This window comes from Giraffa tippelskirchi, chromosome 3 (genome assembly GCF_054371585.1).
Source record: "Giraffa tippelskirchi isolate mGirTip1 chromosome 3, T2T-mGirTip1v1.2.pri, whole genome shotgun sequence".
Lineage (NCBI taxonomy): Eukaryota > Metazoa > Chordata > Mammalia > Artiodactyla > Giraffidae > Giraffa > Giraffa tippelskirchi.
The window spans coordinates 138,627,810-138,655,000 of NC_137277.1; the positions used below are offsets into that span (position 1 = coordinate 138,627,810).

Sequence of the window (27,191 nt, forward strand, 5' to 3'; positions counted from 1 at the left end):
AGATGCCACTATGCTCTCATACTTCAGAGGAAGGGTCTCAGGTCCTCACTCAGAGGATCCTCAGACCTGCTGGTTAAATGCTAACATATATTTAAACACAAACATAGAAATCTCTCCAAGAACTTCCCTAGGACCTACTTTCCACATTGGAAGTTTTCAAACAGGGAGGGTCTAAAGGATGATGTGAGACCAGGCTGGGAAGAGTGAGCTTAAAAAAAAATCAAAGCCAGATAAGAACGAAGACTCAAAATGGACAAGAAAATGCAGGAGAGACTGTCAATCTAGATAGACTACCAAGACCAGAGAATGCAGAAGGGATGGTACCCAGCACAGTGCTTGGCACTTAAGGACATTTCATTAAGGATCATGGAAGGAAGGAAGGGAAGACAAGGTTTCCTATTACCAGCTTCCCGAGTTGTTGGAAGAGGTAGCAGGAATAAAGTGTGCTGTTGTGACTAAAAGGAAAATGGGGCCAAATCTAAAATCCAAACAGAATGGGATATTAGTACTTCCCTTCAGAGACTTGTGCAAAAGCACAACCTGGGAAACTAAAACAGGTAGCTTAGCTCATTGGTAAGTGATCCAAAGTACATGTGACACAGACTAGATGCTAGGTACAAAGATATACCTGGCAGGGTCTTCTCTGCTGAGGGCTTTGAAGAAGTAATGCTTGGAGGAAGTACTCGTGGCTTATCTCCTCACAGCTAGATACTCCTGCACTTTCTGTGACTTTCTAGAAACAGGAATTGACTTTGTAGAAACAAGAATTTGAATTTGAATTCTGTAGAAAGAGGAATTTGAGAAAGAGGAGGTGCAGGGGCCACCAACTACGAAGAGAAGAGATAAGCCACAAGTGCTTCCTCAAGGTATTATTTCTCCCAAGGTCTCAGCAGAGAAGAACCTGCCAGGTGTATCTTTGCACCTATCATCTAGTCTGTGTCACATGTACTTTGGATCACTTACCAATGAGCTAAGCCACCTGTTTTAGTTTCCCAGGTTGTGCTTTTGCATAGGTCTCTGAAGGGAAGTCGGAGAAGGCAATGGCACCCCACTCCAGTACTCTTGCCTGGAAAATCCCATGGACGGAGGAGCCTGGTAGGCTACAGTCCATGGGGTCGCTAAGAGTCGGACATGACTGAGCGACTTCACTTTCACTTTTCCCTTTCATGCACTGGAGAGGGAAATGGCAACCCACTCCAGTATTCTTGCCTGGAGAATCCCAGGGATGGCGGAGCCTGGTTGGCTGCCGTCTATGGGGTCGCACAGAGTCAGACACAACTGAAGCGACTTAGCAGGAGTAGCAGCTGAAGGGAAGTACTAATATCCCATTCTGCTTGGATTCTAGATTTGGCCCCTTTTTTCTTTTAGTCACAACAGCACACTTTATTCCTGCCACCTCTTCCAACAACTTAGGAAGCCAGTAATAGGAAACCCTGTCTTCCCTTCCTTCCTTCCACGGTCATTAATGCAATGTCCCTAAGTGCCAAGCACTGTGTTGGGTACCATCCCTTCTGCATTCTCTGGTCTTGGTAGTCTATCTAGATTGACAGTCTGTCTTGCATTTTCTTGTCCATTCTGAGTCTTCCCTCTTATCTGGCTTTGATTTTTTTCTTTGAGGGTCCTCTCCTCAGCCTGGTCACACATCGTCCCTTAGACTCTCACTGTTTGGAAGCTCCCAATGTGGAAGGTAGGTCATAGGGAAGTTCTTAGAGAGACTTCCATGTCTGAAGAGTGAGCTTAAAGAAAAATCAAAGCCAGATAAGAAGGAAGACTCAAAATGGACAAGAAAATGCAGGAGAGACTGTCAATCTAGATAGACTACCAAGACCAGAGAATGCAGAAGGGATGGTACCCAGCACAGTGTTTGGCACTTAAGGACATTTCACTAAGGATCATGGAAGTAAGGAAGGGAAGACAAGGTTTCCTATTACCGGCTTCCTGAGCTGTTGGAGAATTTTGGAGAATTTTGAGCATTACTTTACTAGCATGTGAGATGAGTCCAATTGTGCAGTAGTTTGAGCATTCCTTGGCATTGCCTTTCTTTGGGATTGGAACGAAAACTGACCTTTTCCAGTCCTGTGGCCACTGCTGAGTTTTCCAAATTTGCTGGCATATCGAGTGCAGCACTTTCACAGCATCACCTTTGAGGATTTGAAATAGCTCAACTAGAATTACATCACCTCCACTAGCTTTGTTCGTAATGATGCTTTCTAAGGCCCACTTGACTTCACATTCCAGGATGTCTGGCTCTAGGTGAGTGATCACACCATCGTGATTATCTGGGTCATGAAGATCTTTTTTGTACAGTTCTTTTGTATATTCTTGCCACCTCTTCTTAATATCTTCTGCTTCTGTTAGGTACATACCATTTCTGTCCTTTATAGAGCCCATCTTTGCATGAATTGTTCCCTTGGTATCTTAATTTTCTTGAAGAGATCTCTAGTCTTTCCCAATCTGTTGTTTTCCTCTATTTCTTTGCACTGATCACTGAGGAAGGCTTTCTTATCTCTCCTTGCGATACTTTGGAACTCTGCATTCAGATGGGAATATCTTTCCTTTTCTCCTTTGCTTTTCACTTCTCTTCTCTTCCCAGCTATCTGTAAGGCCTCCTCAGACAGCCATTTTGCTTTTTTGCATTTCTTTTCCATGGGGATTGTCTTGATCCCTGTCTCCTGTACAATGTCACGAACCTCTGTCCATAATTCATCAGGCAATCTGTCTATCAGGTCTAGTCCCTTAAATCTATTCGTCACTTCCACTGTATACTCATAAGGGATTTGATCTAGGTCATACCTGAATGGACTAGTGGTTTTCCCTACTTTCTTCAATTTAAGTCTGAATTTGGCAATACGCAGTTCACTATCTGAGCCACAGTCTGCTCCTGGTCTTGTTTTTGCTGACTGTATAGAGCTTCTCCATCTTTGGCTGCAAAGAATATAATCAATCTGATTTCGGTGTTGACCATCTGGTGATGTCCACGTGTAGAGTCTTCTCTTGTGTTGTTGGAAGAGGGTGTTTGCTATGACCAGTGCGTTCTCGTGGCAAAACTCTATTAGCCTTTGCCCTGCTTCATTCTGTACTCCAAGGCCAAACTTCCTGTTACGCCAGGTGTTTCTTGACTTCCTACTTTTGCATTCCAGTTCCCTATAATGAGAAGGACATCTTTTTTGGGTGTTAGTTCTAGAAGGTCTTGTAGGTCTTCATAGAACCATTCAACTTCAGCTTCTTCGGCGTTACTGGTCGGGGCATAGACTTGGATTACCGGGATATTGAATGGTTTGCCTTGGAAAAGAACAGAGATCATTCTATCGTTTTTGAGATTGCATCCAAGTACTGCATTTTGGACTCTTTTGTTGACCATGATGGCTACTCCATTTCTTCTAAGGGATTCTTGCTGACAGTAGTAGATATAATGGTCATCTGAGTTAAATTTACCCATTCCAGTCCATCTTAGTTCACTGATTCCTAGAATGTCGACGTTCACTCTTGCCATCTCCTGTTTGACCACTTCCAGTTTGCCTTGATTCATGGACCTAACATTCCAGGTTCCTATGCAATATTGCTCTTTACAGCATCGGATTTTGTGTCTATCACCAGTCACATCCACAGTTGGGTATCGTTTTTGCTTTGGCTCCATCCCATCATTCTTTCTGGAGTTATTTCTCCACTGATCTCCATTAGCATATTGGGCACCTACTGACCTGGGGAGTTCATTTTTCAGTGTCCTATATTTTTGCCTTTTCATACTGTTCATGGGGTTCTCAAGGCAAGAATACTGAAGTGGTTTGCCATGCCCTTCTCCAAGGGCATGGCAAAATTCTCCAAAATTCTCCTAGCCAGGCTTCAGCAATAGATGAACCGTGAACTTCCAGATGTTCAAGCTGGTTTTAGAAAAGGCAGAGGAACCAGAGATCAAATTGCCAATATCCGCTGGATCATCGAAAAAGCAAGAGAGTTCCAGAAAAACATCTATTTCTGCTTTATTGACTATGCCAAAGCCTTTGACTGTGTGGATCACAATAAACTGTGGAAAATTCTGAAAGAGATGGGAATACCAGACCATCTGACCTGTCTCTTGAGAAACCTGTATGCAGGTCAGGAAGCAACAGTTAGAACTGGACATGGAACAACAGACTGGTTCCAAATAGGAAAAGGAGTACGTCAAGGCTGTATATTGTCACCCTGCTTATTTAACTTATATGCAGAGTACATCATGAGAAATGCTGGGTTGGAAGAAACTCAAGCTGGAATCAAGATTGCCGGGAGAAATATCAATAACCTCAGATATGCGGATGACACCACCGTCATGGCAGAAAGTGAAGAAGAACTAAAGAGCCTCTTGATGAAGGTGAAAGAGGAGAGTGAAAAAGTTAGCTTAACGCTCAACGTTCAGAAAACTAAGATCATGGCATCTGGTCCCATCACTTCATGGGAAATTGATGGGGAAACAGTGGAAACAGTGTCAGACTTTATTTTTTGGGGCTCCAGAATCACTGCTGATGGTGACTGCAGCCATGAAATTAAAAGATGCTTACTCCTTGGAAGGAAGGTTATGGCCAACCTAGATAGCATATTTAAAAGCAGAGACATTACTTTGCCAACAAAAGTCCGTCTAGTCAAGGCTATGGTTTTTCCAGTGGTCATGTATGGATGTGAGAGTTGGACGGTGAAGAAAGCTGAGCACCGAAGAATTGATGATTTTGAACTGTGGTGTTGGAGAAGACTGTTGAGAGTCCCTTGGACTGCAAGGAGATCCAATCAATCCATCCTAAAAGAGATCAATCCTGGGTGCTCATTGGAAGGTCTGATGTTGAAGCTGAAACTCCAATACTTTGGCCACTCATGCAAAGGGTTGACTCATTGGAAAAGACCCTAATGCTGGGTAGGATTGGGGGCAGGAGGAGAAGGGGACGACAGAGGATGAGATGGTTGGATGGCATCACCGACTCGATGGACATTGGTTTGGGTAGACTCTGGAAGTTGGTGATGGACAGAGAGGCCTGGTGTGCTGCAATTCATGGGGTCGCAAAGAGTCGGACACGACTGAGCGACTGAACTGAACTGAGTTGTTGGAAGAAGTAGCAGGAATAAAGTGTGCTGTTGTGACTAAAAGGAAAATGGGGCCAAATCTAAAATCCAAACAGAATGGGATATTAGTACTTCCCTTCAGAGACCTGTGCAAAAGCACAACCTGGGAAACTAAAACAGGTAGCTTAGCTCATTGGTAAGTGATCCAAAGTACATGTGACACAGACTAGATGCTAGGTACAAAGATATACCTGGCAGGGTCTTCTCTGCTGAGGGCTTCAAAGAAGTAACGCTTTGAGGAAGTACTCGTGGCTTATCTCCTCACAGCTAGATACTCCTGCACTTTCTGTGACTTTCTAGAAACAGGAATTGACTTTGTAGAAACAAGAATTTGAATTTGAATTCTGTAGAAAGAGGAATTTGAGAAAGAGGAGGTGCAGGGGCCACCAACTATGAAGAGAAGAGATAAGCCACAAGTGCTTCCTCAAGGTATTATTTCTCCCAAGGTCTCAGCAGAGAAGAACCTGCCAGGTGTATCTTTGCACCTATCATCTAGTCTGTGTCACATGTACTTTGGATCACTTACCAATGAGCTAAGCCACCTGTTTTAGTTTCCCATGTTGTGCTTTTGCATAGGTCTCTGAAGGGAAGTACTAATATCCCATTCTGTTTGGATTCTAGATTTGGCCCCTTTTTTCTTTTAGTCACAACAGCACACTTTATTCCTGCCACCTCTTCCAACAACTTAGGAAGCCAGTAATAGGAAACCCTGTCTTCCCTTCCTTCCTTCCACGGTCGTTAATGCAATGTCCCTAAGTGCCAAGCACTGTGTTGGGTACCATCCCTTCTGCATTCTCTGGTCTTGGTAGTCTATCTAGATTGACAGTCTGTCTTGCATTTTCTTGTCCATTCTGAGTCTTCCCTCTTATCTGGCTTTGATTTTTTTCTTTGAGGGTCCTCTCCTCAGCCTGGTCACACATCGTCCCTTAGACTCTCACTGTTTGGAAGCTCCCAATGTGGAAGGTAGGTCATAGGGAAGTTCTTAGAGAGACTTCCATGTCTGAAGAGTGAGCTTAAAGAAAAATCAAAGCCAGATAAGAAGGAAGACTCAAAATGGACAAGAAAATGCAGGAGAGACTGTCAATCTAGATAGACTACCAAGACCAGAGAATGCAGAAGGGATGGTACCCAGCACAGTGTTTGGCACTTAAGGACATTTCACTAAGGATCATGGAAGTAAGGAAGGGAAGACAAGGTTTCCTATTACCGGCTTCCTGAGCTGTTGGAGAATTTTGGAGAATTTTGAGCATTACTTTACTAGCATGTGAGATGAGTCCAATTGTGCAGTAGTTTGAGCATTCCTTGGCATTGCCTTTCTTTGGGATTGGAACGAAAACTGACCTTTTCCAGTCCTGTGGCCACTGCTGAGTTTTCCAAATTTGCTGGCATATCGAGTGCAGCACTTTCACAGCATCACCTTTGAGGATTTGAAATAGCTCAACTAGAATTACATCACCTCCACTAGCTTTGTTCGTAATGATGCTTTCTAAGGCCCACTTGACTTCACATTCCAGGATGTCTGGCTCTAGGTGAGTGATCACACCATCGTGATTATCTGGGTCATGAAGATCTTTTTTGTACAGTTCTTTTGTATATTCTTGCCACCTCTTCTTAATATCTTCTGCTTCTGTTAGGTACATACCATTTCTGTCCTTTATAGAGCCCATCTTTGCATGAATTGTTCCCTTGGTATCTTAATTTTCTTGAAGAGATCTCTAGTCTTTCCCAATCTGTTGTTTTCCTCTATTTCTTTGCACTGATCACTGAGGAAGGCTTTCTTATCTCTCCTTGCGATACTTTGGAACTCTGCATTCAGATGGGAATATCTTTCCTTTTCTCCTTTGCTTTTCACTTCTCTTCTCTTCCCAGCTATCTGTAAGGCCTCCTCAGACAGCCATTTTGCTTTTTTGCATTTCTTTTCCATGGGGATTGTCTTGATCCCTGTCTCCTGTACAATGTCACGAACCTCTGTCCATAATTCATCAGGCAATCTGTCTATCAGGTCTAGTCCCTTAAATCTATTCGTCACTTCCACTGTATACTCATAAGGGATTTGATCTAGGTCATACCTGAATGGACTAGTGGTTTTCCCTACTTTCTTCAATTTAAGTCTGAATTTGGCAATACGCAGTTCACTATCTGAGCCACAGTCTGCTCCTGGTCTTGTTTTTGCTGACTGTATAGAGCTTCTCCATCTTTGGCTGCAAAGAATATAATCAATCTGATTTCGGTGTTGACCATCTGGTGATGTCCACGTGTAGAGTCTTCTCTTGTGTTGTTGGAAGAGGGTGTTTGCTATGACCAGTGCGTTCTCGTGGCAAAACTCTATTAGCCTTTGCCCTGCTTCATTCTGTACTCCAAGGCCAAACTTCCTGTTACGCCAGGTGTTTCTTGACTTCCTACTTTTGCATTCCAGTTCCCTATAATGAGAAGGACATCTTTTTTGGGTGTTAGTTCTAGAAGGTCTTGTAGGTCTTCATAGAACCATTCAACTTCAGCTTCTTCGGCGTTACTGGTCGGGGCATAGACTTGGATTACCGGGATATTGAATGGTTTGCCTTGGAAAAGAACAGAGATCATTCTATCGTTTTTGAGATTGCATCCAAGTACTGCATTTTGGACTCTTTTGTTGACCATGATGGCTACTCCATTTCTTCTAAGGGATTCTTGCTGACAGTAGTAGATATAATGGTCATCTGAGTTAAATTTACCCATTCCAGTCCATCTTAGTTCACTGATTCCTAGAATGTCGACGTTCACTCTTGCCATCTCCTGTTTGACCACTTCCAGTTTGCCTTGATTCATGGACCTAACATTCCAGGTTCCTATGCAATATTGCTCTTTACAGCATCGGATTTTGTGTCTATCACCAGTCACATCCACAGTTGGGTATCGTTTTTGCTTTGGCTCCATCCCATCATTCTTTCTGGAGTTATTTCTCCACTGATCTCCATTAGCATATTGGGCACCTACTGACCTGGGGAGTTCATTTTTCAGTGTCCTATATTTTTGCCTTTTCATACTGTTCATGGGGTTCTCAAGGCAAGAATACTGAAGTGGTTTGCCATGCCCTTCTCCAAGGGCATGGCAAAATTCTCCAAAATTCTCCTAGCCAGGCTTCAGCAATAGATGAACCGTGAACTTCCAGATGTTCAAGCTGGTTTTAGAAAAGGCAGAGGAACCAGAGATCAAATTGCCAATATCCGCTGGATCATCGAAAAAGCAAGAGAGTTCCAGAAAAACATCTATTTCTGCTTTATTGACTATGCCAAAGCCTTTGACTGTGTGGATCACAATAAACTGTGGAAAATTCTGAAAGAGATGGGAATACCAGACCATCTGACCTGTCTCTTGAGAAACCTGTATGCAGGTCAGGAAGCAACAGTTAGAACTGGACATGGAACAACAGACTGGTTCCAAATAGGAAAAGGAGTACGTCAAGGCTGTATATTGTCACCCTGCTTATTTAACTTATATGCAGAGTACATCATGAGAAATGCTGGGTTGGAAGAAACTCAAGCTGGAATCAAGATTGCCGGGAGAAATATCAATAACCTCAGATATGCGGATGACACCACCGTCATGGCAGAAAGTGAAGAAGAACTAAAGAGCCTCTTGATGAAGGTGAAAGAGGAGAGTGAAAAAGTTAGCTTAACGCTCAACGTTCAGAAAACTAAGATCATGGCATCTGGTCCCATCACTTCATGGGAAATTGATGGGGAAACAGTGGAAACAGTGTCAGACTTTATTTTTTGGGGCTCCAGAATCACTGCTGATGGTGACTGCAGCCATGAAATTAAAAGATGCTTACTCCTTGGAAGGAAGGTTATGGCCAACCTAGATAGCATATTTAAAAGCAGAGACATTACTTTGCCAACAAAAGTCCGTCTAGTCAAGGCTATGGTTTTTCCAGTGGTCATGTATGGATGTGAGAGTTGGACGGTGAAGAAAGCTGAGCACCGAAGAATTGATGATTTTGAACTGTGGTGTTGGAGAAGACTGTTGAGAGTCCCTTGGACTGCAAGGAGATCCAATCAATCCATCCTAAAAGAGATCAATCCTGGGTGCTCATTGGAAGGTCTGATGTTGAAGCTGAAACTCCAATACTTTGGCCACTCATGCAAAGGGTTGACTCATTGGAAAAGACCCTAATGCTGGGTAGGATTGGGGGCAGGAGGAGAAGGGGACGACAGAGGATGAGATGGTTGGATGGCATCACCGACTCGATGGACATTGGTTTGGGTAGACTCTGGAAGTTGGTGATGGACAGAGAGGCCTGGTGTGCTGCAATTCATGGGGTCGCAAAGAGTCGGACACGACTGAGCGACTGAACTGAACTGAGTTGTTGGAAGAAGTAGCAGGAATAAAGTGTGCTGTTGTGACTAAAAGGAAAATGGGGCCAAATCTAAAATCCAAACAGAATGGGATATTAGTACTTCCCTTCAGAGACCTGTGCAAAAGCACAACCTGGGAAACTAAAACAGGTAGCTTAGCTCATTGGTAAGTGATCCAAAGTACATGTGACACAGACTAGATGCTAGGTACAAAGATATACCTGGCAGGGTCTTCTCTGCTGAGGGCTTCAAAGAAGTAACGCTTTGAGGAAGTACTCGTGGCTTATCTCCTCACAGCTAGATACTCCTGCACTTTCTGTGACTTTCTAGAAACAGGAATTGACTTTGTAGAAACAAGAATTTGAATTTGAATTCTGTAGAAAGAGGAATTTGAGAAAGAGGAGGTGCAGGGGCCACCAACTATGAAGAGAAGAGATAAGCCACAAGTGCTTCCTCAAGGTATTATTTCTCCCAAGGTCTCAGCAGAGAAGAACCTGCCAGGTGTATCTTTGCACCTATCATCTAGTCTGTGTCACATGTACTTTGGATCACTTACCAATGAGCTAAGCCACCTGTTTTAGTTTCCCATGTTGTGCTTTTGCATAGGTCTCTGAAGGGAAGTACTAATATCCCATTCTGTTTGGATTCTAGATTTGGCCCCTTTTTTCTTTTAGTCACAACAGCACACTTTATTCCTGCCACCTCTTCCAACAACTTAGGAAGCCAGTAATAGGAAACCCTGTCTTCCCTTCCTTCCTTCCACGGTCGTTAATGCAATGTCCCTAAGTGCCAAGCACTGTGTTGGGTACCATCCCTTCTGCATTCTCTGGTCTTGGTAGTCTATCTAGATTGACAGTCTGTCTTGCATTTTCTTGTCCATTCTGAGTCTTCCCTCTTATCTGGCTTTGATTTTTTTCTTTGAGGGTCCTCTCCTCAGCCTGGTCACACATCGTCCCTTAGACTCTCACTGTTTGGAAGCTCCCAATGTGGAAGGTAGGTCATAGGGAAGTTCTTAGAGAGATTTCCATGTCTGTGTTTAAATATACATTAGCACTTAACCTCCACAACTGACTGGTCCCAAACTGGGAAAGGAGTATGACAAGGCTGTATATTGTCACCCTACTTATTTAACTTATATACAGAGTACATCATGTGAAATGCCTGGCTGGATGAAGCACAAGCTGGAATCAAGACTGCCAGGAGAAATATCAATACCCTCAGATATGCAGACGACACCACCCTTATGGCAGAAAGTGAAGAGGAACTAAAGAACCTCTTGGTGAGGATGAAAGAGGAAAAATGGCTTAAAATTAGCTTAAAAACTCAACTCAAAAAACTAAGATAATGGCATCTGGTTCCCATAAGTTCATGGCAAACAGATGGGGGAAAAGTGGAAGCAGTGACAGACTTTATTTTCTTGGGTGCCAAAATCATTGTGGATGATGACTACAATCATGGAATTAAGACACTTTCTCCCTGGAAGGGAAGCTATGACAAACATACACAGCATTATTAATAAGCAGAGACAGCACTTTGCCAACAGAAGTCTGTATAGTCAAAGCTACAGCTTTTCCAGTAGTCATGTACAATTTGACAACTGGACCATAAAGAAGGCTGAGTGCTGAAGAATTGATGCTTTTGAATTGTGGGGCTTGAGAAGACTCTTGAGAGTCCCTTGGACTGCTAGGAGATCAAACCAGTCAGTCCTAAAGGAAATAAACCCTGAATATTCACTAGAAGGACTGCTGCTGAAGCTGAAGCTCCAATACTTTGGCCACCTGATGCAAAGAGCTGATTTATTGGAAAAGACCCTGATGCTGGGAAAGACTGAAGGCAAAAGAAGGGAGTGGCAGAGGATGAGATGGTTAGATATCATCACCAACTAAGTGAACACAAATCTCCGGGAGATAGTGAAGGGCAGAGGAGCCTGGTGTGCTGCAGCCCATGGGATCACAAAGAGTCGGACACAACTTAATGACTAAATAACAACAACACATTAAGATTATTTTTTCTCTAGAACCATTTGTTGAAGTGCAGTGGGCAGGACAGAAGAAAGGAATTGAGTTAAAGAGTAAGTAGAAAGAGGACAAAAACAAAGGCACAGTTTTTGATGGAAGTATTTTCTTTCTCCTTTGCTCCTGTCTGTTGGCTCAAGAAGGACCCTTGAAATTTTACATCAGGCTGGCTAGAGCAATGTGCTTCAATTTTTCACATCAGGGACAGATCTTCTGCTGTATCTTTGGATGGACTTTATTAGTTAGTAAATCTTTAACTCCAGCAAAAAGCATTCCTTCTCTACGTCAGACTATGGCCCTGAGGGGAACAGTCATGCTATCCTGGCTCTTATGAACCTTAGAGTCCAGGAGGGGAGAAACAGTCACGTGAAAGTGGAAGTGTTATTCACTCAGTTGTGTCTGACTCTTCATGACCCAATGGACTGTAGCCCTTGAGGCTCCTCTGTTTAAGGGATTTTCCAGGCAAAAGTACTAGAGACGGTTGCTATTCTCTTTTCCAGGGATCTTCCTGACCCAAGAATTGAACCCAGGTCTCCTGCACTGGCAGGCAAATTCTTTACCATCTGAACCATGGAAGCCCTGAAACAGCTTGTAGCCCACCACTCAGAGTCAGATTGCTACCTCTAAGGCCCTCCAAAATTGTAGTTTGGAAATTGTCACTGCTTTTGCACACACTGTTCCCTTTGCCTGAAACCCTCACCTTTCCTTTTCATTGCTGATGAAATTTTACTCTTTAGATTTCAACTTAAATGTCACCTATTCAAATATGTTTGCTTGTTAAGAACTCTCACAGCACCTGTTTTTTTCTTTCAAGCAAATGGATAATCCTATGTGACTGTTTCACACATATTTGAGTATGTATGAAAGGCAGCAGTTTGACTCTTAGCATGTGCAAAAGCAGTGACAGTTTCCAAACTACAATTTAAGAGGGCCTCAGAGGCAGCAATTTGACTTTGAGTGGTGGGCTATAAGCTGTTTTTGTGTAGCATTTTACTTATTTATAAAATACCAATAGTGCATATAAAAAAAAAGATGGGCTTGATGCATATTAAAAGATAAAGCCCCCAACTCTCCCCTTGTGCTACTATCATGCAGGAACCATGAAACAGGTCTGGCCTATTTGAAGACCTAAAAGAAGGCAACTGTGGCCAGAGCATAAAACTCAGTGGGAGGTTAGCTGAAGATGTAGCTACAATTTAGGCAGAGTCAAAGGAGGCCTTGTAGGGAAGACTGCAGATTTTTTTTAAATTTTATCCTGAGTGTAATGGGAAGCCATTAAGGGTTTTAGCTGCAGAGTAACATGTTCTGATTTATAGCTTAAGGAGATCATATATAGATCATCAATAGAAATGAATTGCAAGGGACAAGGAGCTAACATCTGTTGAATTTCTGTATGGGCCTGTCCCTGAACAATACACGTGCGTTACTCACTTAATTCCCACAACAGCCCCACAAAGTAAATATTATTTTCTTCAAGTTACAAGTAAGGAAACTAAGGCCCTCTGAGGTTATATAAACTGTCTGGCATAGCACAGGGAGAAGCAAAGAGACAAGTGCAATTTGTTTTATTATTGTGCAGTTAATGCATGGGGCCTATTTTACAGCCGATAAAATCTGAATTATTGTTTTGCCATAAAATTCTGTGGCTAGTTGATAGTCATATCCAGAATGCAGTGATCATGGAAAAGTTAATATCAATACATGTTATTTTTTTCAGCAAGGGTATTTCTGACCCTGGCTATTCATCTGAGAGTGGATTGAAGCTATTATAGGATTTTGCTCTTAAAACCTCTCTTATCATTGGCAAATGTGCAAAAGACCTTTTTTCACTGTTTTGATCTTTTTTCCGGTTGTTTTCCAGGAAGTGGTTGCTAGGAGTGAAAAGTTTTATTATTTAGAGATAAGTGGAGCCTAGATATCCCAGCACCTTAAAAAATACAAAAAAAAAAAAAAAACCCTACAGTAATTGACTTGAAAAATATTTTTGTGACACCATTTGTACCAGTCCACCTGCTTTCTATTTACTTGTGGTTATCTCCTTTCGCTAATGATTCTCTGAAAGCACACACTAAGGTTTGCACCAAAATACTGTCCTGGAGGCTGTTGGAGGCATCTGTAGGGCTCTTCAGAGCCAACAGCTGTCTCTAATGACAATGAGCACGTGCATGCTGAGTGATTACAAGCCCCCTGAGTGTGAATGTCAGCCGCCTACACAGTACACAAATTGCCCTTGAATATAGTTGCCTTTACATTCTGATAATGTCTACCACTAGGGGAGAAACCATTGAGATTGAAGTTGTACCAACCACGTTACAAAGACACTGTTCCACATACTGGGACAATTTTCCACCCAGGCCTTGAGGTTCTTAGCTGTGTATTCCTTTTCCCCTTCCCACACAATTCCTTTAAAGATCTTTGATTATTAACCTAAATATGTATGAACCTTTTATTGCTCTTGCAAAACTGCACATGCTAGACTCCTTATATAACTTTCGTCTGGTCACTGGACTTTAAACATTCTTTAACCTTGTTCGATGCTTAATACTGTGTCACCTGAAATTCTCATAATATCTGTTGGCAAAAAAAAATAGATAAGGGATTTCATCAATAAGTGATCAATAATCTCCAGATAAAAGCCACAACTGCAAGTAACCAGTGCTTAGAATCACAGTTTGGATCCAGGCAGTACACTTGAGGTCACTTAGGCTAAGCTTCCAGGGCTTCCCAGTTGGCTTAGTGAGTAAAGAATCTGCCTGCAAGGCAGAAGATGCAGGAGATGCCTGTTCTATCCCTGGGCTGGGAAGATACCCTGGAGGAGGGCATGGCAACCCACTCCAGTACTCTTGCCTGAAGAATGGACAGAGGAAACTGGCAGGCTACAGTCCACGGGGGTCGCAAAAAGTTGGACACTGCAGAAGCAACTGAGCATCCACCACCCAGGCTAAGCTTCCACTTCATAGATGAGGGAACTGAGGCATTGACAGATCAAGGGACTTCCTAGGTCAGCCAGTGAAACAGGCAATGGCCAGGATGGAGCTAAATTCCAGTTGCCTCTTAGTTCAGAAAGCCTTTAGAGAACCATATACATTACTAAACTTTTTAATAAACAATCTGTGAAATGGAGTATTACCTGCTATATCAATGAACAAGAATGTCACAGCCATCAACTATTTCAACCTTCCAAACATTAATTTCTGAGCCTTGAGAACACCCAGGAAAAACAATGCCTGCTAATCAGCAGCCATCGAGCTCCTGGCACTCTCTGCTGTGAGCACTGAGGAGCTCAAGGGAATGTGGAAAGATGCAAGATAATGGCACCAGATAGCTGAAAGGGATATGGAAGGAATGATTTCAGTAAGCCCAGACTCTTGCATCTTCCCATACATAGAAAAGCACTAAATTGCTTAACTTGAGATATCTGGTTTTCCTTAATTAATAATAATTTTCTGATGTTCAGACTACCTGTCCCTTGTTGCAAACTTCTATATAACCTGACTTCTCCCCCCACCTCCTTGGAACAGTTCTCTCAGGGACACTTGAGATGCTGTCTCCTGGGCTTGAAGTCCTAAATATTCTCACCAAATAAAATATAACTCTCAACTTCTAGGTTGAGACTATTTTTTTAAGTCAACAAACCACAAATTTAGTCTTCAAAGTTGGAAAATTTATTTATTGAATTTTTTACTGTACAAGGACTTGATATTCCTTTCAATATTTGGGCAGATGCTAGCAGGTGAAAGCACTTGAGGAATTTCCTTTGGGCTATGTCACAAACTATTTGGGAAAAGCAATGATTATGAAGGAGACTAAGTTTATCTACAGAGTTGTCGTTTTTGCTCCCCATCCTCTTCCTTTGGTTTTCCTCTTTTTCTGTTGTCTTAAGATGTGTATCCCAACCTATTCACTGCCCCTCGGCCTTACATACTGACGATTTAGTATACCCCTTCACATCTAGACCTTTTCTGAACTCATTTTCTCCTCTGCCTACATAAACTTACCTATAAGGTATATACTATCCTCTTAGCTCCCTTCTTTCAGGTAGTATGTTACAAAGCTCAAGTGCAAATGAACACAAATGTCCTCCTGTTTTTGTCTATCAAGAGGTAACAAATTCTCACTATTTCAAGTACTCTCTTGGATTAAGACATTATTTCTAGAAACTCCTGCTAAAATAAAATCAGTTTTAGCTGGGAGGTAAAATCCATGCAGAGGAACCAGAGATCAAATTGCCAACATCCGCTGGATCATCGAAAAAGCAAGAGAGTTCCAGAAAAACATCTATTTCTGCTTTATTGACTATGCCAAAGCCTTTGACTGTGTGGATCACAATAAACTGTGGAAAATTCTGAAAGATGGGAATACCAGACCATCTGACCTGCCTCTTGAGAAACCTGTATGCAGGTCAGGAAGCAACAGTTAGAACTGGACATGGAACAACAGACTGGTTCCAAATAGGAAAAGGAGTACGTCAGGGCTGTATATTGTCACCCTGCTTATTTAACTTATATGCAGAGTACATCATGAGAAATGCTGGGCTGGAAGAAACACAAGCTGGAATCAAGATTTCCGGGAGAAATATCAATAACCTCAGATAGGCAGATGACACCACCCTTATGGCAGAAAGTGAAGAAGAACTAAAGAGCTTCTTGATGAAAGTGGAAAAGGAGAGTGAAAAAGTTGGCTTAAAGTTCAATGTTCAGAAAACTAAGATCATGGCATCTGGTCCCATCAATTCATGGCAAATAGATGGGGAAACAGTGGCTGACTTTATTTTTTGGGGCTCCAAAGTCACTGCAGATGGTGATTGCAGCCATGAAATTAAAAGACGCTTACTCCTTGGAAGGAAAGTTATGACCAACCTAGATACCATATTTAAAAGCAGAGACATTACTTTGCCAACAAAGGTCCATCTAGTCAAGGCTATGGTTTTTCCAGTAGTCATGTATGGATGTGAGAGTTGGACTGTGAAGAAAGCTGAGCACCGAAGAATTGATGGTTTTGAACTGTGGTGTTGGAGAAGACTCTTGAGAGTCCCTTGGACTGCAAGGAGATACAACCAGTCCATCCTAAAGGAGATCAGCCCTGGGTGTTCATTGGAAGGACTGATGTTGAAGCTGAAACTCCAATACTTTGGCCACCTCATGCGAAGAGTTGACTCATTGGAAAAGACCCTAATGCTGGGAAGGATTGGGGGCAGGAGGAGAAGGGGATGACAGAGGATGAGATGGCTGGATGGCATCACCGACTCAATCGACATGGGTTTGGGTAGACTCCGGGAGTTGGTAATGGACAGGGAGGCCTGGCGTGCTGCGCTTCATGGGGTCGCAAAGAGTTGGACACGACTGAGTGACTGAACTGAACGGTCCATTAGGGAGAGATGCACATGAATAATTAGAGTAATAGAATAAATGAAGTTATGAAGCCCTGATACCGAATGAAAGAAGCCCTTAACTCTTCCCAGAGAGTTTAAGGAAGGCTTTGCAGAGGAGACAATATTTGAGCTGAGTTCTTTAGGAAACAGATGGTATATCCAGATGGGAATGGTAAGGGGCAATAGCAAGGGTAAAAGCCATAGAGTTATGAAATGTGTGATTCTTTTAAGGCAAGTCATTTAAAATATTGAACAGATTATTTCATGTTTCTGTGTCAGTTTTCTCACCTGCAAAATGAGACTGTATGTACCTGAGACTGTAGGTACTGTGTGTACCTGCACATCTCAAATGGCTATTATAAGGGTAAAAGGCTATTATGTGAGAAATTGGAGAGCACCATGAAGATATAAGATGGGGACCCTGAAGGGTTAGTGAAATTGTTGATGGATAGGGAAAGGGGCTTAGGACATATAAGGTGATAAGAATGGTGTAAGGATAGTGGGAGCTCCAAAGAGGAAAGTTGGTTAAGCAAAGAAAACTGATCATTTTGGCAAGAAAAAATAACAAGGTTAAAAAACAACCAATCAGAAACAGGTAGAGATGTCTAGTTTAGCAAAAAGGAGATAGTCGGATGGCATCAACGACTCAATGGACATGAGTTTGACCAATCTCCGGGAGATGGTGAAGGACAGGGAAGCCTGGTGTGCTGCAGTCCATGGGGTCACAAAGAATTGGACACAGCTGAGCAAGTGAATAACAACAAAAAAAGTTGGTTGTCTTAATATGGCTCTATATTCTTTCTTGGGATAGAAGAGAAGCAAATCTAGAGTTACAGAAGTGACTCAGGATCCACACTGAAGGTTGGGGCAGGCTCCTTAATGTTCACTATGTCTCCAACTCCATCCCTTTATTTTAAATCATGCAAGAGTATCACATATGACCCCCAAACAATTGGGGGAGTCATATAATATGTAAATAGGTTAAAACATAGATATATAATTTAGTGGGGTTAAAAAATGAGAGAGAGAGGGGATTAATACATTGTACTGGGGGCAAAGAGATAAACACAGAGAAAGAATCTTCCACAGTGTAACTTTGTATCAGTTAGGTTGTTTTAATGCATACCAGATCCAAACTGGTTTAAATAGTAAAGAAATGTATCATATGTAACAAAAAAAGGGAAGGCATCAGAGTTGGTAAGTCAGTATCCTATGAACATCATGGAGATTCCAGATTCTGTCTCTCTACTCAGTTGGCCTTGACTTGCTCAGTTTGGTTTAAGGCTGTCTCCTCTTCTCGTAGAAAGATAGCTGCAGCAGTTTCAAGGGAAATGGGATTTCCATGCGTGGCTAGGACTAATGGTCTGGAGTAGAATCTGTGCCAGGAATAAACCTCAAAGAATGCTATATTGCTATCACCATCTGATTGTTCTGAACAGAGTTGGAAACGTGATGGCCCATGATCCAAATTATTTTTGTAGATGTTCTGTTTGATTAACACAGTGTTAAGAAGAGCTGAATGAGCTGCATTTTAAAGTCAGATGATTTTATTTATTTTAAAAAATCATATTTCTAAGAATCCAAAGGTTTATCTAAATGTGCCTGCATTCCACTTAGCTAAAATTGGCTCAGGTGGATTAGCTACTGCCCCTTTATACAGAGCATTTCAATTCCAACTTACTGGGCTAAATCATTCCCTAATATATTATAGCCTGGTCTGTTTTACTCAAGTTGCCTACTGAGCCTCTCACTGGGGAAATTACTCCTAAAGATTTTTAAGAGTCATGTGATGTTTTTGCTCCAGGGAACAGGTCTCTTATAGGCACTGGTTCAATGGTTCAGAAGAAATGAGGTCAAAGGCCTCATCTTGCTAGAGCTGTTATCTTATTAACTTATAATTTCTATAGCCATAAAATTTAACAATTAATACCTGATCCCAACAGGAATGTTACAAAGATAAAGAACTTCTTTAATTTCAAAAGAAAAAAATATGTTTTTATTCATATTGTAGTAAAGAACTACCTTCATATTTATGCTTGATATGGTCAAAAACCAAATAATTTTTTCTATCAGTTTTTCAGTTAAATGTTAGTCATTTATACCTTTTGTAAAGACTTTTTAGTTGGATACATATCTGAAATATATTTACAAGGTAGCTATGTTGTTTTACTGGGCTACCCTGGTGGCTCAGCTAAAGAACCGGCCAGCCAAAGCAGAAGATACAAGAGACATGGGTTCGATCCCTGGGTTGGGAAGATCCCCTGGAGAAGGAAATGACCAACCCATTACAGTATTCTTGCCTGGAAAATTCCAAGGACAGAGGAGCCTGGTGAGCTACAGTCCATGGGGATGCAAAGAGTCGGACACGGAGCAGCATGTGCACGTGTGCACACACACACACATTTTTTTTTTCTCTAGTTGTATCACTCAGCATTGGTTAGGCAAAATTTTAAAGGGTTTAAAAGGAAACATTAAAAATTGAATATTAGTTTGGGATGTTTTCCACACTTGATATTTTTAGAGAAAAGTATTGGCTTTCAACATTACAACAAAGTGCCATTTCTTTAACTGTGAAATATTTCAACCACAGAGAAAAAGAAAGAGAATATAACAAACACTTGTATATCAACTACCCAAGTACCATAGTTGCTTCAGATTTTAAAACTTATTTTTTAAAAATTCAGTCATTGCAGATACAGCTGAAGTTCTTTGTACATTTCTTCAATCCCATTCTTCATGACATATACACAGAGATAATAACCCCTGAACTGAATTTGATGTTTATCATTCCTATGCACATTTGAAACTTTTAAAATCACATATGTATACATCTGTAAATAATATATTGTTTTGTATGTTTTACAGTTTTATAATCCATATCCATCTGTAATCTGTTTTTGAAGCTTATCCACTTTAAACATATACTGGGGCCATTAATTTTAGATAATATATTTTGCCACATGTAAAATGTAGAAATATGTAATTATTTTAAGCCATTCTTCTACTGATAAAACATTTAGACTGTTTCTACAGAGACTTTTTTTTTTTTATACATCACACTGTCGTACTCTCTGGGGTGCCTATTGAAACTGTGCCTCATGGTATTGTCACTGTGAGAAGCAGGGCTATCACAAGTCAACCTTTCTTTTGTCAAGTTCCCTCTTGTGACTTATAATTAGACAGAGGGACTCACATACCAACTGTAAATGTCAGATGCTTGAAAAGTAAATCTGAAGGAACCTGCTCTGCACAGATGATGAATACTGATTTCTCTGTATCCAGAACATCAAAATACCTTGCTGTGGACTCTGATGCTTTTCTCCCAAATGTTTGAATTTTGCATTTAGCTCCATAAATAATTATTTCAGCAGAGTTTAGTAATTGTTTTCCAAACTGGTGATATGATCTTACCATTTGACGAGCAGATAGACACAAAAGTCCAGGTTCATTTTTCTTTTTCAGAGCTTAGAAAATGTGACAACTTTCAGATGTTGAATCAACATTAGATTTCAGAGCATAAATCCAACATAGCATAATTGGTATGGAACTCATTCCTCAAGCCACTGCTTATTTTCCCCAAAGTGTCCAAATATATACTTATAAATATAGAATATCTCCTACCTAAACTTTAGTTTTAATTGTCCCTGAAAGAGAAAGCCTATTCTGACTGTCCTCTCAGTGGTACTGTGTCAACTGTGCTAGAGATCGACTGCCAGTTTTCAGAGTTCTCGAATACTCTCTATAATTAATATTAGTCTCATGGTTGCCAAGTTTTCATTCAACTTGGATAATGTACAGGTCAATCTAAGTCATTCTATGATAATAACCCCCAAGTTGAAATTACTTACAGTACCGTTTATTTCTCTTTGTAGTCTTTGTTAGTCACAGTCATCTTCAGCTTTGTTCCATCAATCTGGGACCCAGATGAAGGAATCATCTGCTCTTTGGACATGCTCTTCATGTACCAAAAGGAAAAGAGAGATGACAGAAACAAGTGATGACTCCTAAAGTTTCTGCTTAGTAGTGGCCTACATCACTTCCTCTCACATTTCACTGAACAAATCAAGGCATAAGGCCAAGCTTCCCATTCAACAAGGTGAGGAAGTAAAGACTTCCTATTGGGAGAGACAAAAATGTTTGGGAACAGTAACACAACCTACCACAGAGGTTTTCAGACTCAAATAGGTATCTTTTTGACTGACTTTTTGGCCATTTAAAAAATCAAACTTCTTAAGGTTTTGCTAATATACAACTTTCTGATATCTAGGATAGGATTTAGTCTAATTTAATATTTTCTATGAATCTACAAAAAAAATAAGAAAATCACTTGAAAAATCAGTAAACACTTGGAGGCTCCAGGCATGTAATCATGACCTAAGTCTAAATAATTTTTAAACCAAACTAACTGAAATCTTTACCATATCACTCTAAATGAAGAAAAATAACTGATTACCACCCCAACTCCCATCCCAGCCATCAGAGGACTCTCAAAAAGATTTCCATATAGTTAGTATATTAAATGAGACCATTCAAACAATCTCTTCAAATCTGATTAAAATTTCTCTTGCCATGTTTGTGTGATACTGCAAGGAACAGATATTCATTTTAATTTACATAGATGGCAAACGATAGATTTTTAGGTTTAATTGTATACGACAGGTACATTCAGGCCGGTTTAGTTTTGTTTTGCTTTTTGGTCTACCAATTCTTTGTTTACTACTATTCCTTTTCTAAAAGTTATTTGTAAATAGGTGGTACCCCAGGGACTGAGCCTAGCTTTGCTTAAGCTGTCTTTGTTGCAGTCTAAGATACTCTGCAAATTATTGCTTTGTTTTCTAAAAATGAAGAAAATTATCTTATTTTGGGACATTAGCATCTTCTTTTGCAATAAGGAGCTCATGATCTGCCCTATAGTCAGCTCCACATCTTGTTTTTGCTAACTATGTACAACTTCTCCAACTTCAGCTGCAAAGAAAGAGTTGGGCCGTAAAGAAAGCTGAACACTGAAGAACTGATGCCTTCGAACTGTGGTGCTGCAGAAGACTCTTGAGAGTCCCTGGGACTGTAAGGAAGTCAAACCAATCAATCCTAAAGGAAATCAACCCTGAATATTCATTAGAAGGACTGATGCTCAAGGTGAAACTCCAATACTTTGGCTACATGATGAAAAAAGCTGAATCATTGGAAAAGACCCTGATGCTGGGAAAGATTGATGGCAAAAGGAGAAGGGGGCAGCAGAAGGTGAGATGGTTAGATAGTATCACTGACTCAGTGGACACGAATCTGAGCAAACTCAGGGATATAGTGAAGGACAGAGGAGCCCAACATGCTGCAGTCCATGGGATTGCAAAAAGTCAAACATGACTTAGTGACTGAACAACAGCAACAAAAGCTTCTTCTTAAATGGTATTTTATGATTACATGGTTTAAAACAATTGACTATTTGTCTTTACAGTAATAGATATGACAACTAATCACATTGTACAATAAAATTTATTCACTCATGGGAAAATAATAATAATTATAGCTAAAACAGAATTCAACTAGCATTGTTCTAAGTGCCATACATGTATTGATTCATTTAACACTCACAACAACCCTATAAGATACCAATGTTATCTGTATTATGTAGATGAAAGATTTATAATATTTTAATAAAGATCTAAGTTCAGCTTTGGAAAAATAAGTTATGTTTGGCAAAGTTTATCAGTGAGGCTAGGAAGTTGGCCAGTTAAAGCAGGAAACCAAGAGAAGAAAGGGAAGTAGCAGCAGAAGCTTGTTTAGCGGCTTCCTGAACCTTACTCTATTCTCAAAATAGAAGAACTTCAAACAAACCAACAAACCAAAAAAACTTAGGCAACTCTTTTAAGGTGTTAGTCAAAGGAAAACTATTTTGTATTTAGCTCTAGGTCAACAAATAATACCTTTTAGTTTTTGTGAAGGGCAAGATGTGGAACTTATATATATATTATCATCTTGAAACATTAGCCTTTTCGAATCTTCAAAAGAGTACAGAAGCTCAGGAACTGTTCTAGTTAGAACAAACACAAAGTGCAAAAATTCCAATTTTTCCTTTCTATGGTTGACTATCTTCTCAATGGCTATGAGACTACACCCCATGGTAGGATAACTGCACCTATCTAGTAGCAAAGAGGACGTCTAGGAGTAGTCTGACAACCCAGACACATGCTAAACTGAAGAGTCATTTTGTTTGTAGATATTTTGGTAGGCTATTGTATGTGTATAAAATGCTTGTATAGGATAACTATATATGTTATATGACTTAATAGTTGAATAATTAACCTAATGGAAATAGTAATTAACTCATAGTTACAAAAAATCATTAAAGATTTTAAAAATTATATAAGATGAAGAAAATAATCAAAAGTGTTAATGAGTCACATTTTAATTCAATTTGTAGTAGTTTTAATTTGCTGTCTAACTTTGTATTGGTCTTTTCAAACATGGGGTTAAATTTCAGTGGACTTGAAGCTGTTCTAAGTATTAGGAGTAATCTCCATCATCCATTCTCACCGGCTCATCCTTGAAAGTAGAAACTCCAGAAAATAATCTCTTACTTGGTTTACTTTCTACATGTGTTAAGTATACTATAAAATATATAAATATTTAAACACTGGAAAGAATTTTCATAGGAAAAATAGAGAAACTAAGAAAAACCAGGAGGAAAATAATAACTGAATTTGTCAATAGCTTGCATGTCATTCTGAGAAGGGAGGCAGTCAGAATTGGTAACTAGTTATATCTAAGAGATGGGACAGTATTCAAGTTTATGACATTGATAAGTCAGACTGGAAATGTTAGGGAGATGTAGTATTTGTTACTTTTCCTCCAAACCTAATTTCCCTTTTCCTATATTTACTTTGACTCATCAAATTTAGTGACAGGTAACACTAAGTAATAATAAAAACCGTCTAAATGATTTGCAATTGTCTTAACTTGGGGGAAAAAAAGTATACATATAATAATAGTTTGCTCCATATTCTTCTGGTTAAAAAGAGATACAAAAAACTTAAATATGACAAGACTCTGACATGCCAGAGATCACATACTGGTAGGTTCAGCCACATTTCCTAATTACAAATCTAGTGCAATATTTTAAGATTCATCACATTACTAAATCTGATGATCAGTTAATAATGCCCCTGATATACACTCTTTCCGTCTCATAAAAACTATTCCATTAAACTTTGTGGTGGTGGTTTAGTCACTAAGTCACCTCCCACTCTTGCGACCCCATGGACTATATAACTTGCCAGGCTCCTCTGTCCATGAGATTTTCCAGGCAAGAAAGAATACTGGAGTGGAGAAAGAAAAAAAAAAAAGAATGCTGGAGTGAGTTGCCATTTCCTGCTCCTGGACCCAGGGATCGAACCCGGTTATCCTGCATTGCAGGCAAATTCTTTACGGATTGAGCCACCAGGGAAGCCATATTAACCTTTGTGAATCTATGCATTTAAAACTAATTGTTTCGCCTAAAGAATTTGGGGGCGGGGGGAGGCGAAAGTGGACTGTATATGTAGGCTCAAAGAAAAAAAGAGTATCAGATCCTCGGCTCTTTTCCTACAGGTCCAAAAGTATAAATAGATAGTGATACTAGGCTGAAAACGATTTAGAGAACCAGGATCTGGATGCTTCTATTTTACAACGACGAGGCAGCTTTAAAATAGAGAAGCATCTACCATTTTGCTCTCAAGCAAACTAGTATTAGGGGAATCATTGTTGTTCAAAAGTATTTTTGAGATATCACTGCACATTTTTAAAAGCAATTTTTTTAAAACGGAAAGCTGTCACGTTTTGGATTTTCCCCTTCTCTCTTTGCCCTCCCCCGAACTCCAATCCTCCAAATGGCTAAGTCGCATAGCTGAAAGGATTTTGCTCATTTTTTCCAAAACACTTCACATCTGGGCAGTCGCCAACCATGGAAAGTTTCAAGTAAACGTAACATTTGGGAGAAGGACAAGCTCATCTGGGGCTGCCCTCGCGAGTCCGCGGCCCTCAGAGGCGTCGCCACACGCCCTTACCGGATAGCCGGGGACCAGCGGCAAGCTTGGACAGCCGAGCTCCGATGGCCAGGCCAGACTCCAGCCACGACCAAGCCCACTGACGGCCGGCCCCTGAGCTGCAGGGGCTCTTGCCCATCAGTTGCCCAAACACTTTGAGGTCCCAGAGTCCAGCAGCCCATCCGTTTTGGAAAAGACGAGACCACTGACTCCCAGTTTCTAACTGTGGCAGCCTCGGTCCTGACCAAGCCAGAGAAAAGGGGCTACTCTGGGGACCCGCCTGGCTCTCCAGCCTCACACGTCAGTTTGATTCCACGCCCCCCGCCCCCGCCGCCCGACACTCCGCGCACGGGGCGCCGAGAGAAATTTGACTGCACCAGTCACCAATCATAAGCGAGGTCGAGGATCTGAGCCAATCAGAGCTGGCGGAGGGGACAGGCCGTCGGCGTCCTCCCGCCTCCGGGAGGGTGCGCGCGGAATGTCTCGGGCCCGCCCCTGCGCCTCAGCCTCAGTGCGGAGACCTACGCGGTGTGAGGAGGAGCGGTAGCGGGCAGTCTGAGGGGCAGCAGCGGCGGCGGCGGCTGCTGGAGCCGGAGCCACACCCACGTCTCTGCCCCCGTCCTCTTTTGCCCTCTGGCCGTCCAGCCGGAGACCTCATTCTCGGAAAAGAGCGGCAGCCCACGTCCGGAGCATCCTCCCCTGTTGAGCGGACGCTGACGGACCCGGCGGTATGATGCGACTCCGAGGCTCGGCGATGCTGCGGGACCTGCTCTTGCGCCCGCCCGCTGCCGCCTGCGCGGTTCTGAGGCGGGCGCAGCCCCTCGCCACCCTGTGCCGGAGACCCCTGGGCGGGGGACGAACGGGCCCGGTGGCCGCCGCGCGGCTCTACCCGTGGTGGGGCGGGGGCGGCCGGTCGGCGGGGCCCCTCGCGAGGGGCCTGTGCAGCTCGCCCTCGGAGATCCTACAGGAGCTGGGCAAGGGGGGCACGCAGCAGCAGCAGCAGCAGCAGCAGCCGCCGCCGTCGCCGCAGCCTGGGGCGTCGCCGCCCGCAGTCCCGCAGGCGCCCGGCCCCAAGGACGGCCCTGGAGAGACGGACGCGTTCTCCAACAACGAGGGCAAGGAGCTGGTGCCTTCAGGCGAAAAGTGAGTGTCTACGCGAGGCGCAGGAGGCTTCGTCCCTCCTGGGTCCTGGGCCCGGGAGGGGCCTTCGGTGGGGCGGGATGGGAGCGGAGGTTCGAGAAAGAGAAAGAAAGAGATGCCGGGCGGCCTGCGTCTTCTGCGCCATGTGATTAGGCCTGGCCCCGCCCGCGCCCCTCGCTGGGCCCTCACTTCCCTTCCCCGCCGCCGGGTGGAGCTGCCAAGGGTCCGGAGGGCCCCTCTGGTGCCCCCACCCCCTGCGCTGGAGCCGTGGCTGCGTGTCCCTCGCCGCGTGCTCAGCGGCCCGGCTCCGGGCTGCAGTGCCTGGCCGCCCGCCCACCCCTTGGCGGTGATGCCACACGCAACATCACCGAGTGACATTAGGAGTCTGGCGATGGGCAAAGCCTGTGCCTTTCTGACTCCTTGCTTCTCTGGGCTCGAGTTTCCTCTCTGCGTACCCCTCCTTCGATCTCTGCCACCATCTCTTGAGAAGCCTGGTGTAGCAGAATATTCTTAACATTTCTGAAGTGGTTTCTTAAGGCTTGTGTAGAGCCATCTGGGGCACCGGAAATAACGTTTCCGCAATGAGATTAGGAGGAAAAGGGTCATGTGGCCGAGAAGACGGGGCACTCAGAACAGACCACCTGTTTGTACTGGAGACCAACCAGCTTTGGCCCGTCTGACGTCTTCCATGAGATGGGCGAATTTTTGAAAATACATGTGAAAATAGCCAGGATTGAATGTGACGCGTAAAATGCTAACTCCGAAAAAAACCAATTAAGTAGCTTTTATGGTTTAAATGAATTGTGATGGGGTGATAACTCACCTATTGTGCAGAGCAATTTAATCTTAAAACAAAATTGGGTTTTTTTTTCTACGTAGTACGTGAGGCAGTTTCCTGGATATTTTGTCTTGAGTTAATATAAATGGACACAAAGCTTTTTTTCCCACTGTAGGTAAAAATTTACCTGTTTTCTTTATATCTTACTATTTTTCTGACTTTGCACTGACCGTATGTGATCTGTTTTTTGCTCCTCTTCTACTTATATTGCTATCTTAAGTCAAACTGAAAGTGGGATTCTTATACTTTCAATCTCAGACCTGGCTTAATGTTTCCTGTGATTGAAATTGGCACCATCCTAAAACATTCCGAGCTAAAATTGTTTTCCCAAACTGAAAAATGTTACTTTAAAAAAATCGCTTAGTGATGGGCAATATTTGTGAT

The 27,191-nt window shown here is 42.2% G+C and overlaps 1 protein-coding gene and 1 long non-coding RNA gene across 9 annotated transcripts in view; one reads left to right on the plus strand and one right to left on the minus strand.

The window, feature by feature from the left end:
- Positions 1–18,280: 18,280 nt before the first annotated feature.
- Positions 18,281–25,143, minus strand: LOC145542480 (uncharacterized). Its single transcript, XR_014079886.1, has 2 exons — positions 24,851–25,143; positions 18,281–20,763 (listed from the first exon to the last, which is right to left on the minus strand). It is a non-coding gene; the product is annotated as an uncharacterized LOC145542480 (long non-coding RNA).
- Positions 25,144–25,336: 193 nt separating this feature from the next.
- Positions 25,337–27,191, plus strand: part of GLS (glutaminase) — an 84,648-nt gene continuing 82,793 nt past the window's right edge. For 6 of the 8 annotated variants that reach the window (XM_081581378.1, XM_081581379.1, XM_081581380.1 and 3 more), the window contains exon 1: positions 25,337–25,972. In XM_081581378.1, the coding sequence (XP_081437504.1) occupies positions 25,560–25,972 (413 nt within the window). In that variant the 5' untranslated portion in view covers positions 25,337–25,559. The remainder of the gene's footprint in view (positions 25,973–27,191) is intronic. The other 2 variants (XM_081581386.1, XM_081581385.1) reach the window with 1 other exon arrangement.